Source organism: Chiloscyllium punctatum, chromosome 8, assembly GCF_047496795.1.
Source record: "Chiloscyllium punctatum isolate Juve2018m chromosome 8, sChiPun1.3, whole genome shotgun sequence".
Lineage (NCBI taxonomy): Eukaryota > Metazoa > Chordata > Chondrichthyes > Orectolobiformes > Hemiscylliidae > Chiloscyllium > Chiloscyllium punctatum.
In genome coordinates, this window is record NC_092746.1 from 89,858,778 (window position 1) to 89,873,017 (window position 14,240).

Below are 14,240 nucleotides of genomic sequence, written 5' to 3' on the forward strand. Positions count from 1 at the left end.
TAATGCCATGGGGTTGAAGGGTCCCGAGGCAGAAGATGAGGTGTTCTTCCTCCAGGCGTCCGGTGGTGAGGGAGGGGCAGTGGAGGAGGGGCAGTGAAGGAGGGCCCAAGACCTGCATGCCCTTGGCAGAGTGGGAGGGGGAGTTGAAATGTTGGGCCAAGGGGCGGAGAGGTTGATCGGTGCACGTGTCCCAGAGATGTTTGCTGAAGGCCTCTGCGAGAAGGTGTCCGGTCTTCCCCAATGTAGAGGAGACTGCATCGGGAGCAGCAGATACAACAAGTATTGTGTGTGGAAGTGCAGGTGAATCTTTGATGGATGTGGAAGGCTCCTTTGGGGCCTTGGATGGTGGTGAGGGGGGAGGTGTGGGCGCGAGTTTTGCATTTCCTGCAGTGACAGGGGAAGGTTCCGGGACGGAGGGTGGGTTGGTGGGGGACGTGGACTTGACCAGGTGGTCACAGAGGGAATGATCTTTGTGGAAAGCGGATAGGGATGGGGAGCGGAATATATCCCTGGTGGTGGGGTCCATTTGGAGGTGGCGGAAATGTCGGCGGATGATGCGGTTAATGCGAAGGTTGGTGGGGTAGAAGGTGAGGACCGGGGGGTTCTGTCCTTGTTGCGGTTGGAGGGGTGGGGTTGGAGGGCAGAGGAGCGCGACATGAATGAGGTGCGTTGGAGGCTATCTTCAACCACATGTCAGTATTTATTGCCCATCCCGAATTAGCCAGAAAGCAGTTAAGAGTCAACCACATTGCTGTGGGTCTGGAGTCCATAGGCAAGGATGACAGTTTCTTTCCCTAATGGACATTAGTGAACCAAATGAATTTTTCCGACAATCGTCAATGGATTATGATCAAAAGATTTTCAATTCCAGATATTTATTGAATTCAAATTCCATCATTTGTCATGGCAAGATTCGATCCCAGGCCCCAGAATGTTATCTGGGTCTCTGGATTAATAGTCCAGCGATAACACCACAAGGCCATCGCATTTCCTTAATACAAGAGCATGTGGATCTTGCTATCTTTGCAGTCCCTGACCTTGCAATCGTTAAATAAATGTGTTGCTACCCATCTGATAGCTTAATATTTTGGGGTGATCTCACTTTCAAGTGTGCGCTCATTACATGTCTAACTAATCATTAGGGTAAAAGAAGCAATGAGCCAATACACTAACATAACCTGGCACACAGATTGGGTCATTCTTAAAAGCTTCTGTCAGGATTACACAGCTGTGTTTTGTGCAATGAAGTCTCATCATAGCAGGTTGAGGAGAATAATCAGGAATCCCCTTTTGATCCTTCTATCAGCAGGAATCCTTCAATATTTTAGAGAATTGCAGACTGTTACTTTGCCCTGCAGTGGTTAAGCATCCTCTCTGACAGTACTTTTCTCACCAGGCCAATTCACAATGAGGAAGAATGGATATATCAGCTGTCTATTGTACAGCTTCCAGCCTTAAATTACAGTGCATTCCCTTAAAAAGCGAATATACAGAATGAACATTTCTCTCCAGAGTTGTGTGGAATTACTTTAAGTTTCAGTTCAAAAGACAAGCCTAATCTAAGTTGCAGTAATGTCAGCTTTCTCCAACATCCTCATCACTATTCATTTGCCCATCTGATATCCAGGCTGAGCAAACAACATTTCCACCCCAAGACAGCACAAACTTCTCCCAGACACTACTGCTCAAAAAGAGTCACAGAAAATGCTCTCACCCCTGCCCCCACAAACCAAAACTCAGTGCCCAGTTTCAAAATACACCCACCTCATTCAAGCAGAGTGACATCTTCCCAGCCGTTCTCTGAACCCCCTAAGCATTCATGTATAACTATATACATATAAAACACAACTTAAAAATGCATGCACATATATGCTAACAAATTGCATCCACAACCATTATTCTATCACATTAATTTCATAATCTATTACTCACTGTATATTTATGACTAAAGAAAGAGCAGAAAGCAGTTGATCAGCTGTCATATTGTCTGATGAACATGCTGCAATGAATTCACCAAAAGCAATATAAGCAATGTCATGTTCTGAAAAATAAGGTCTGCTCCCTTTCCAATTTTTATCAGATTAATACACTTACTTTGCTTTCTTTAGTTGGAGTCTCCTCTTTAATGCCAGGAATTATTTTAAAAGTTATTGCTCCTTGTGACTGGGCCTAGACAAAATTTTAAAATGCACATATTTGTGACAATATTATCAAGTTACAAGTGTAACAATGAATAACTTATAAAAATGACAGAAGAAACAATGCGATGAATTTTAAAAAGAATAAAATTAGCCTTTTGCCATTAATGGTCTTGGCTTAGTTTTCTTTAATTATTGTTTATTCCAAATGGACCCAACATCCACAAACTCGATACTTTATCCTCCCGGATCTTCATGCATGTCAGTATAATTACCTCAAATTTGCTTCCTGGACTTATAAACTTTCACTAAGCCACCATGCTCTTTTATAAATGAAGACTATCACAAAGACAAAGATCGGACATTTACAGATTCATGCAAATAATTACCAAATATTTATAAACAGCAATATAATGCTAAAACAATCAGAATTGAAGCATAAAAAGAAAAACTGGAAAATGGATTAACTGCTGCATCAAAGAAAATGTTACAACATTTTAAAATTTGTTTTGAAATAACTGGAGTTTTTCCAAGAGATCTGCTTTGAATTCCTACAGTGTTGAAAGTTTTTCATGGGACATCAATTGAGGCCTCCTCCTGAAATAAGACAAGATTGGCTCCAAGGGACAAAACCAATTTGTATGCTACAACAAACAGCTTTTGCTACCCATTCTTCAATGTCTCCCTATGACTGATGACTTCCTTACGTCACACAAGTGTAGTGAGAAGTAGCTGAAGAAAGTGCAATAAGAATGATAAGTAACATTTTGTGCATGAGAAATAATACCTAGGTTGTACAGCTATTTACTTAAGTTGTCAGGAAGACATGAGAGATTGAGCTGGATAAAATCCATGTTTACCAACGTATTTTTCCTTATCACACCAATTTGTGCACGAGACAAATGCAATTTATGCATCTGTACATAGCGATTTGGAGCGGAATTAGGCTACAAAAAGAATGCAATATTAAGATGAAAAAGTATATCATTTTCACACACTAAACACAGGAACAGAAAAAAGTCATTCATCCCAGAATCTGTTCTAACATTCAATCAAATCATGAGATAAATCTTAAGGGAATTTAGTGACATTGCTAAAAATATGAATAGTATGGGATCAAACAAAAATCAAACTCAATTTTCACATTTTCAATTAGAATAGCCTCAGTAACCTTTTGGGAAAGAATCTTTCCATTACCCTTTGGCTGAAACGTGCTTCTGGACATCATACTTGATACAGACAAGCTTTAATTTTATGGTTGTGCCCTTTTATGCTGAACTCCCCCAAATAAGGAAGATCTTTATTCTCTCTTTTGACTGTCAATTACTATCATCAGCGAAAGCATCCCAATTAGATCTATGAGGCTACGAGTCAAGTACATGGAACACCCCATAATTTAATCCTTTTAGACCCAATATCAATCAGGTAAATGTGTAATGCAATTCCTCTGAAGTTAGAATGTCCTTTAGAGGGCCATTGCCCAGAACTGTATGACGTACTTCAGATGTACTCTCGCAATGTCTACAAAACTACCACACAACTTCCATTCTTTTGCATTCAAGCTTCAGTGAAATGAGGGCTGTCATTTTGTTTTCTATCAGCCTACTGGTTTATAGTCAGGTCTGGGGGTGCACCCATTACTAACACTCCTCCTCCTCAAATTTTGGCTTCTTAGCATTGAGAAAATATTCGGGACTCTCTTTCTGCAGTCCAAAGTGAATTACCTTGCACTTACTCAGATCTCTGTCTGTCAGTGTTTTGTCCATTTTCAATCTATCAATGGAACTTTATAACATTCTGTCCCATCAACACTATTTACTATGATACCCAACATTAATGATGTCATCAAACTTGAATGTGCAGTTCTCAGTGAGGCAATGGTTGATTATGGCCTGAGGCCTTACCCGACCCTCAATTGTGCAGGTGGACAGGAAGGCACCAAGTGAATTTTCAGAGTAGTTAGAGACAAAAAAACTGCAGATATGGGAATCCAGTCACAACACAAGAGGCTGGAAGAACACAGCAAGCTAGACAGCATCAGGAGGTGGAGAAGTCAACATTTTGGGTATTAACAATTTTCAGAGTGACCTTACTGGCCCTCCACTTCTCAACCAGCTAATGGGAGAAACCATAAAATTCAGTGTCGAAAAGTAGCAGTTACAATCTAATCTTAAGTCACATTTCAACTGCACCATCCCTATTTCGAACAAATTAAATCTTTTATTTTAAATCTAGATTTTGTTGCATGTAGATTCAGAAAAGGGTGATCGCTTGTTCAAGCTGAGAATTTATATTGTCTAACTTCACAACATAGCCCTCACCAACATAGGGAATAGCTGGCTTCCTTAATATTTAGCCTGAAGTGAACAAACAATTGTCTTTTGTCATACGACTGTCACTATTTCCTAATATTTATGAACACACGCACCAGCTGGTTTCGAAACAGTTTCTATCCTACTGTTGTTAGAATACTGAATGGCCTCAAACTCTTAACATTCACCTGTACCTGTGTTTTTGTTTTTTCCGCTGTTTACCTATTACTTACTTACCTGTGCTACTTACTCTATGATCTGCCTGTATTACTCGCAAGACAAAGCTTTTCACTGTGCCTTAGTATACATGACAATAAATTCAATCCAATTCAATTTAATTCCTCAAACGTGAGGTTTTCCTGCTCTTCCAATGTTCAAATTCTCATTCCCTGGATAGAGATTTCTTTGCTCAGAATTCTGTTGGTATAACTTGTACACAATCTAGTTTACACAGCCAAAAGTAATTAAAACACCTGAAGGAGTTAGACTGTTGTGCCTGTGCTTGCCTTTCATTCATGTAATTCAACATTAACCGTTCCACCTTACTCTACTATGGCTCTGTATTTTTCTCTGGTCTGTTCACCCATTATTCCACTAAAAGAGGCGATATTTTCTGGCTTCAACACTTGTTATGGTAAAGCATTCCATACTTAAGTTGGGAAATGCATTAAAACAAAACTAACTTCTTTTGACCCATTGAGCGTTTGAAATGGTTGCTTCTGCATCTCTGGCTCTGCAACCAGAGAAAATAATCTTTCCTATTCACTGTATAAGAGCTCATCATAACCTAAAAGTCTTCCCTGCTTCAGTAGAAATAATCTATAAATCTGGTTTCTCTTTATAATTGTAAAGGCTTATCCTTGTTGGTAAATCTATGCTGCAGACTTTGTATAGCTTTAAATTCATTTGCTGCACACTTGCCACAGCTTGCCTTAATTTGATTTGATCTACGATTGGTTCTATTATAATGCATGTTTCTTCAACGCAAATCAGCTTTAATGCGATTGAAGAATTTAGATAGTTATTTGTAGAACATGAATGTTGGTTTAAATGTTGCAATTATTGCATAGTTTTCTTATAACGTAAGATTGCACAAGAATGGAATTATCGCGTTATATCAGAACCAACTGTATTGTAGTCACATGTACCTAAGTACAGTGAAAAGCTTTGTTTACGAACAGTACAGACAGATCATAGTAAGCAAGAATACACAGATCAAAGGGAGTCGAGACAGAGTGAGGCATACAGGTTCCATTACACAGGAGGTGCACGAAGCAAGATCAACATTATTTGAAGTTAGACAGTCTATTTATCCGTCAAATAAGGCCAGGTAAGAAGTTGTTCTTGTGTTGCTGGTGCATGTATTCAAGCTTCTGTATCTTCTGCCTTACAGGAGAGGTTGTAGGAGAGCATTACTGGGATGGGAGTGGTCTTTGACGATGTTGGCAACCTTTCCACGGTAGCGAGATGTGTAAATGGAGCCCATAGATCAAAGGCTGGCTTCCATGATGGTCTTGGCTGTGCACACAACCTTCTGTAGTTTCTTATGGTCCTGGGCAGAGCATTTGCTGGACCAGGCCATTATGCACCTGGACAGCATGCTTTCAATGGCACATCTGTAAAAGTTGGTGAGGGTCCTTATGAACATGCCAAATACCTGAAGTTTCCTGCGGAAGAACAGGCATTGTCATGCCTTCTTGACCACTGCATCAATGTGGCAAGTCCAGGACAGGTTGTCAATTATCATCATTCTTTGAAGATATACCGAGCAAAGTGAATAATGGGGATCCTGCAGTATACATGGACTTCCAGAACACATTTGATGATGTGCCACACAAAAGTTTAATAAGCAAAGGAAGAACACAAGTGGTTAAGAGTAATATATTAGCTTAAAGGAAGGATTTGCTAACCGACAGAAAACAGACAGTTAGGATAAATGCATCTTTCTCTGGCAAGCTATAACTAATGGGGTGCCATAAGGTTTGATTCTTGGAGCCCCAACTATTTACAATTTGCCTGAATGACTTGGACACAGATAGAAGGAACTGTATCCAAATTTGGAGATACCATTAAAATAGCGACACAGTAAGGTGCAATGAAGAAATAAGAGATTTAGAAATGGATAGGCATAGGTTGGGTGAACGGGCCAATATTTGGCAGGTGGAATTTAACATGGGCATGCTTCAGGTTATCCATTTTGGTTGGAAGAATAAAAAAACAACTTATCTGAATGGAAAGAAACTTCAAAATGCTTTGACGCACAGAAATCTGTGTGTTCTCATGCATGAGTCACAGAAAGGTAGTAGGCAAGTACAGCAGGTAATAAAGGAAGGCAAATGGAATTTCAGTATTTACTGTGAAAAGAATACAGTATAAAAGCAAGGAGGTACTGTTGTTACTCCACAAGACATTGAGGAGTCTGCATCTGGAGGACAGTGTCCAGTTTTAGTCATAGAGATGTACAGCATGGAAACAGACCCTTCGGTCCTACCCGTCCATGCCGATCAGACATCCCAACCCAATCTAGTCCCACCTGCCAGCACCTGGCCCATATCCCTCCAAACCCTTCCTATTCATATATCCATTCAAATGCCCTTTAAATATTGCAATTGTACCAGCCTCCACCACTTCCTCCGGCAGCTCATTCCACACATGTTCCCCCTTCTGAGTGAAAAAGATGCCCCTTAGGTCTCTTTTATATCTTTCCCCTCTCACCCTAAACCTATGTCCTCTAGTTCTGGACTCCCCCCACCCCAGGGAAAGACTTAGTCAATTTATCCTATTCACGCCCCTCATAATATTGAAAACTTCTATAAGGTCACCCCTCACCCTCTGACGCTCCAAGGAAAATAGCCCCAGCCTTTTCAGTCTCTCCCTATAGCTCAAACCCTCCAACCCTGGCAACATCCTTGTAAATCTTTTCTGAACCCTTTCAAGTTTCACAACATCTTTCCGATAGGAAGGAGACCAGAATTGCACGCAATATTCCAACAATGGCCTAACCAATGTCCTGTACAGCGCAACATGACCTCCCAACTCCTGTACTCAATACTCTGACCAATAAAAGAAAGCATATCAAATGCCTTCTTCACTCTCCTATTTACCTGAGACTCCACTTTCAAGGAGCTAGATCTCTTTGTTCAGCAACATTCTCTAGGACCTTACCATTAAGTGTATAAGTTCTGTTATTGGGCCCATTGACCCATCTGGTCCAGATCCTGTTGTAATCTGAGATAACCCTCTTCGCTGTCCACTACACCTCCAATTTTGGTGTCATCTGCAAACTTACTAACTGTACCTCTTATGCTCACATCCAAATCATTTATGTAAATGACGACAAGTAGTAGACCCAGCACCGATCCTTGAGGCACTCCACTGGTCACAGGTCTCTAGTCTGAAAAACAACCCTCCACCACCACCCTCTGTCTTCTACTTTTGAGCCAGTTCTCTATCCAAATGGCTAGTTCTCCCTGTATTCCATGAGATCTAACCTTGCTAATCAGTCTACCGGGGGAACCTTGTCGAACCCCTTACTGACGTCCATATAGATCACATCTACTGCTCTGCCCTCATCAATCCTTTTTGTTCTCCTTACTTGAGGAAGGATATAACTGCATTGGACACAATTCAGAGAAGGTTCACGAGATGAATTCCAGAGGTGAAAAACTTCTGTTATGAGGAGAGATTAAGCATTTTAGGCTGATACTCGCTTGAGTTTAGAAGGATGAGAGGAGATTTAATTGAAGTATTTGAGATGCTAAAAGGGATTGACAAAATAGATATGGAGCGGACGTCACTCCTTGTGGGGTAGTGTAGAAAGAGAGGTAACAGTTTTAGGCTAAAGAGTGGCTGATTTAAAACAGATGAGAAGGAAATACTTCCCTCTAAGGGTAGCGAATCTATGAAATTCACTACCCCAAAGTGCAGGACACTGAATAAACTTATGATAAATAGATTTTTAATTAGTCAAGGGTTATGGGGAGCAGGCAGGAAAATGGAGCTGAGGCAGAGATGAAATCAGCAACGATTATATGCAATGGTGGTGTGGACTCAAGGGCCTGAATTGCCTACTTCTGCTCCTACTTGGTTTCTTCTAATGAATGCACCTAAATAGAACTTTCAGAGAGATCTGAACAGAGTGCATGAGTGAACAAATGAGATTTAAATTTTTAATTGGACTAAGGCAAGGATCGAAGGACACAATAAATAGGCAATTTTTAGCAGTTTTTTGAGAGTAGGGAACCACCGAGGGACTCCAAAGAAAATCAACTGTGTCAAAGGTCATACATACCAATATTTGAATGATTTCCTCAGGTCTTTTATCATCAACCTCAATTCCATTAACTTCCTTCAGCTCGTCTCCAATATGGATAAGACCTATTTTAACAAGAAACATTTCAGCTGTGTATATAAACAGGGGCAAGCGATGGGGTTGTGGCAATGTCACAAAGCCCAAGCTAATAATCCAGAATTCAAGAAAAAGCAGCTCTTAGGAATGGTGACCACAAAGTCATTAGTGAACTAGGTGGGTTTTTGCAATAATGTCTTGAACATAGGAGTAACCTTAGGTCATTTAACGCATCAAAGCTGCTCTGCGATTCGTTTAGAATGTGGTTGATCAGCTAACTCAACAACACTTTCCCACAGAACTATGGCCTCTCTGTTGGATGACAATGGAGAGAGTAGGAGGGCATACCACGAGCACCAAGCATACCTAAAGATTAAGCGCTAACCTGGCAAAACTACAAAAAGTTACATGCAATAGCTAGAGCCAAGCGATTCCACAAACAGATCAGATCAAGTCTAAGCTCTGCATTCCTGCCACATTCAGTCATGAACACTGATGGACTATTAAATCACAAAATAGAGGAGGAGACTCCCCATCCTCAACGATGGGGTGCCCAGCATATCAGAGCACAAGACAAAGCTGAAGTGTACTATCATAACCACTCAGCTCCTGACCTCATTGTAGCCTTGGTTGAAACATGATCTAAAGAACTCAGCTTCAGAGATGAAGTGATAGTGAATGGCCATGAAACAAGACAACATATGACCATTTGATGGAGCAACAGCAAAATTGAACACATTGAGAATCGGGGGAACTGTCCTGATTGGAATCATACTTAGCACAAAAGTGGAAGGTTAAAACACTGGAGGTTAATCATCTCAATCCCAGCACATCATTGCAATTATTCCTCAAGAGAGTGTCTAAGGCGAACCATCTTCAGCTGCTTCATAAATGACCTTCCCTCCATCATAAAGGTCAGAAGTTGAGATGCTCACCAATGAATACACAAGATTCAGCATATTCACATCTCTTCAGATACTGAAGTCCACATTGCAAGATCTGAACAATACCCAGGTTTGGTCCAGCAAGTGACAAGTAACAACCAGCACAAGTGTCAGGCAATGGTCACTTCCAACAAGAGAATCTAACCATTTCTTTTAACATTCTATGACATAACCATTGCTGGCACTCCCCCAGCAACGTCTTAGGGTTTACTGTTGACCAGAAACCGAAATGGACCAGACATTAAATGCCACAGATCAGAGGCTAGGAACTCTCAGGGTAAGTAACTCAAGCGTGAACCCGCCAGAGTCTGTCCACCATGTACAAGGCACAGATTTGGAATTTAATGGAATATTCTCCAAATGCCTGTCTAACTGTAGTACCAATGACACTCAAGAAGCTTGACAACATCCAAGACAAAGTAGCCTGCCCACCACTTTAAATATTTAAGCTCTCCACCACTGATGTCTGAGTGGTGGCAGTGTGTACTATCTACAAGATGCAGAGCAACAGCTCACCAAGTCTTTTGTGACAGCGCTTTCCAAACCTGTAACCTCTACCACCTGAAAGGACAAGATCAGCAGGTGCATGGGAACACCTCCACCTGCAAACTACCTTCAAAACCACACAACATCCTGACTTGGAACGATATTGTCATCAGTTCATGGTCAATGAGTAAAAATCCTGGAAATCCTTTCCCAACAGCACTGTGGGTGTACTTACACTATATGGACTGCAGTGTTTCAAGAAGGCAGCTTACCAATGCCTTCTCAAGAATATTCAGAAATGGGCAATAAATGGTGGCTGAACCAACAACACCCAAATCCTATAAACTGAAAAAAAAATAGCAATTTATGTTGCCCATTCTCAACTATTGGACTTTGAAAATGTTTCACAAAACTGTGCAAACAATAAAATTGTACCACTTCTGTCTGCAGCTCCTCCTCGCATGATTCTTGCCACAACAATAGCACCCGTGCTTTCATCTCTTCGTATTGTGGCTCCCTATCAACCAAAGAAAAAGAAAATGAACAGGAACCCTTCACAAGTCTATTACGAAGCAAAGTGAGGAAAGAACTTCAATACCAAAATGCTAGTTCTCAAAATATTTACTTACAAAATAATGGTTTCATTTTTTTTCGTAAATATACTTAAAAACTTTGATGATTGATTAAAACGAAACTCCCAAAATAATATTTTATTCTCTATAAGTACAGAGATTGTAATAATAATTGAAAACAATTATATTTCATTGAATACACAGTCTGGCTTCAACATCACAGCTTTTTTTTAAAGAAAGCACCGTTGAGAAGAAATAATATCAATGAAACGTGAGAACACTAAACTTTGAGTGGGTGAAGTCAATGTAAGTGGTCGTGAGTGATGCACGATTCAGTAATGGCAAATGCATAACTGAATTTTTAAAGTGTACTGAAAGCATTTGAGACCACCTAAGACTAGAATTTCAGAAAGAGATCTTTACAGAAATGTTAATAATTGATATTGAAGTTAGCATCATAAAAGGAAGCGTTGAGATTGTGGAACATTGATAAAAGAATTGGAATACAGATATTTGTTTTACAGTTCAATTATAATTAATTCATTTTAACAACAAAATATACCACAGAACAACAAACTTTAAAGCATTTTCAGACAAAATTATGATAAAATGCAACAGATCTAATTTTGGTTATTCGAATACCACATAAACTGAAAGATACATATCACTGCTCAATAATTTATGTCAGTTTCTTAAATTCAAATAACATATTTTTTGGAAATTTTGAGCATTAATTCAGGAACAATTAGAAAGTCAATGACCAATCTGTTATTAGCAATATCTATTGGACATAACAATCATCCAGTAAAAGTTACAAACAGGAAATACTAGAAATATAAAGGACAGACCGCATCCACGGAGAGAGAAACAAAGTTAACACTTTAGGTCAACGATCCTTTCCTCTCCAAAGTTGCCTGGCTGCTGAGAATTTCAGCAATTTCTACTTTTAATTTCAAAATTCCAGTAATCCATAGTCTTTGGATTCAGTACATACTGGAATTGGGCTAAAAGAAACTCACATCTATTATTAAATGCATTTCGCTTATAAGAAAGGAAAACAACTGCAAGCAGGAAATAAAATTAACACATGGTCAAAGGAGATTTCGGAATGAGATGAAAAGTCATGTCAAAAGAGTAGCTAATGAAGCAAAGTCTCAAAGAAGGAAGGAAGGAAGGACAGACATAAGGCATTCTGTAGCTTACAGCCCTTATGGAAGATTTTTTTAAAAAGCAGCTTTGAAAAAAACTGTTGCTTTGGAACTGTACTATAATTTTCTTCTTACATGAGGTGTAATCAACAGTTTTGATCGCAGGGACAGGGAAGCAGCCAGCTCACTATGCATTCACTTCAGTACATAAGTACCTCTTTGGCCACTTCTTCCATCCACCATAATTCTGCAGCAGTGCAAATAAGCACTGTAGAAACAAACTACATTCCTCTCATTACTGCTCAAATATCATATTGAATCTGGATTGGAACATGAAGACCTATGTTTAATCATTTTTTTTTACACCAATGTATGGCTCTGTCCACAATTTAAATTTTACAAACTTGGACCCAGTAACAGGTAGCGTATATCGCACAAGTCCCCATTACAAGGTGCACTTAAATAAATATAGAGTCATGGAGATGGTACAAGAGACAGGCTAAAGAATTAAAAGATAGCTGCCAGCTGCCAAAATGAAAATATTGTGCAATTCCAAAGGGTATTTCAGACACAGATGGATATATTGCAACAGGCTTTTAGACAGCCAGAAAAGAATACTAAAGAATACAATCGAAAAAAGCAAATTTACCAGAGGCTCTTTGTTTTTAACAAGTCGAATTATTTTCACTGAATCTTCATCATCGTCAAGATCATCAGGCATAGGGGGCAATACAGGGTCATAATTCTTCATAGCCACTGTGTCATGAACCGACAGTAAAGCCTGTAAATATGCAGTTAATAAGCCATTACTATGTGATGTCAAACACTTTTAAAAAAATAACTGTTTAAATTGCAGAGATTCATGAACTGTTCGAATTTAGCCTCATATAAAAGCAGATGTTTGCTTTACTATGGGTTTTCTTTGTGAAGTAAAATTACTGTAAAGGAAATACATCTCAATATTTCAAAACACTGAGGTTTGAACATTTTCTGTCCACTTCTGACCACATCCAAACAAGTATCTCACTCAAAATAAAAACAGACAAAGGTTGAAATACTCAGCTACTCAAGCAGTATCTGGAGACAGAGTTAACTATGGAGCCTTGTTGTATCCAAAACTCTGGGGGCAGGGGTCATTGTGTCACACAGCATGGAAACACACCCTTTTAGTCCAACTTATCCATGCCAACCAGGTTTTCCAAGTCTTGCCTGGCGAGCACAGACAGCCAGATGGGAAGAAACCCCAAGGTTCCCAAAATCCAGTTCCTTGACCAGGCACCAAATACCCTTGATTGAGGATTCTTCTCTCCTCCAACACCCGATTTCTAGCACACACAAATCACAATGATTCAAGTTCCAATTATATTTACATCATAAGCAATACATGCATTGTTCACTAGTTTTACTGCCTATAATAAATGCCAAACTCACTGCCATAGAAGGCTGGGGAGGCCAGGTCATGAAGTATATTTAAGATGGAGATAGATAGGTTCTTGATTGTCAAGGAGTTCAAGGGTTAGGGGCAGAAAGTGGGAGAATAGGGTTGAGAAACATATCAGCCATGATTGCATGGTGGAGCAGACTCGATGGGCTGAATGGCCTAATTTCTGCTCCAATATCTTATGACCTAAACCAGTTACTGACCACAAATGTTCAAAATTGCATCACTTGGACACAAGAGGGTGGAAATGATTGCTCTACCAGGGTGAATGACCAGAGGGAAGAGGAGTATTGGTTTAGAGGTGCTTGGCAACAACGGTAGAGATAAATATGTGGTTGATCCCATCAGTTGTTGCAGCAATGTTGGTGCATGTCGGGCCAAGGCTTCGAGTTGGAAATGCTGAATGCTGCAAGATGGTTATGCTTCAAAATGCCCAATTTAATTTAAAGTGAAACAGAACTCTCTGTAAGGGGATGACAAGTTCATACTAAACTTATTTACAGAGACAGACCCATGATGTGATTGCCATGGGGAAGTAAACCCAGACCAAGAACAACTGAAAAGGAAGTGACAGATTCACATCTTGACACAGAAAAAGGAATGCTACATTTTGGAAACTTATACAGAGATATAAGGGGAGAGACAAAAGAATTATTGCTTAGAAGAGAAACGACTACTGCTGTTAAGTGCAAAATGCTTATAAAAGTTTGTTTTCTCTTGAAAAGGAAGGACTTCTGGAAATTTAAGAAACAAGTCACCAAGTTGTGCTTTCCTGGAGGAAGTCAGTTCTACATTACGCTGATCGATTAGAATTATTTTTCAGGAGGGCACAGCAAGATTCAGTGAGATGG

At 39.8% G+C, this 14,240-nt stretch overlaps 1 protein-coding gene across 8 annotated transcripts in view; it reads right to left on the minus strand.

Moving 5' to 3' along the window:
- mpp7a (MAGUK p55 scaffold protein 7a) overlaps positions 1-14,240 on the minus strand; it is a 431,085-nt gene that overhangs the window by 108,057 nt on the left and 308,788 nt on the right. For all 8 annotated transcript variants that reach the window (XM_072576030.1, XM_072576036.1, XM_072576032.1 and 5 more), the window contains 4 exons: positions 12,598-12,729; positions 10,664-10,745; positions 8,742-8,827; positions 2,095-2,169 (listed from right to left, as the gene is read on the minus strand). In XM_072576030.1, coding sequence (XP_072432131.1) covers positions 2,095-2,169; positions 8,742-8,827; positions 10,664-10,745; positions 12,598-12,729 — 375 coding nt within the window. The remainder of the gene's footprint in view (positions 1-2,094; positions 2,170-8,741; positions 8,828-10,663; positions 10,746-12,597; positions 12,730-14,240) is intronic.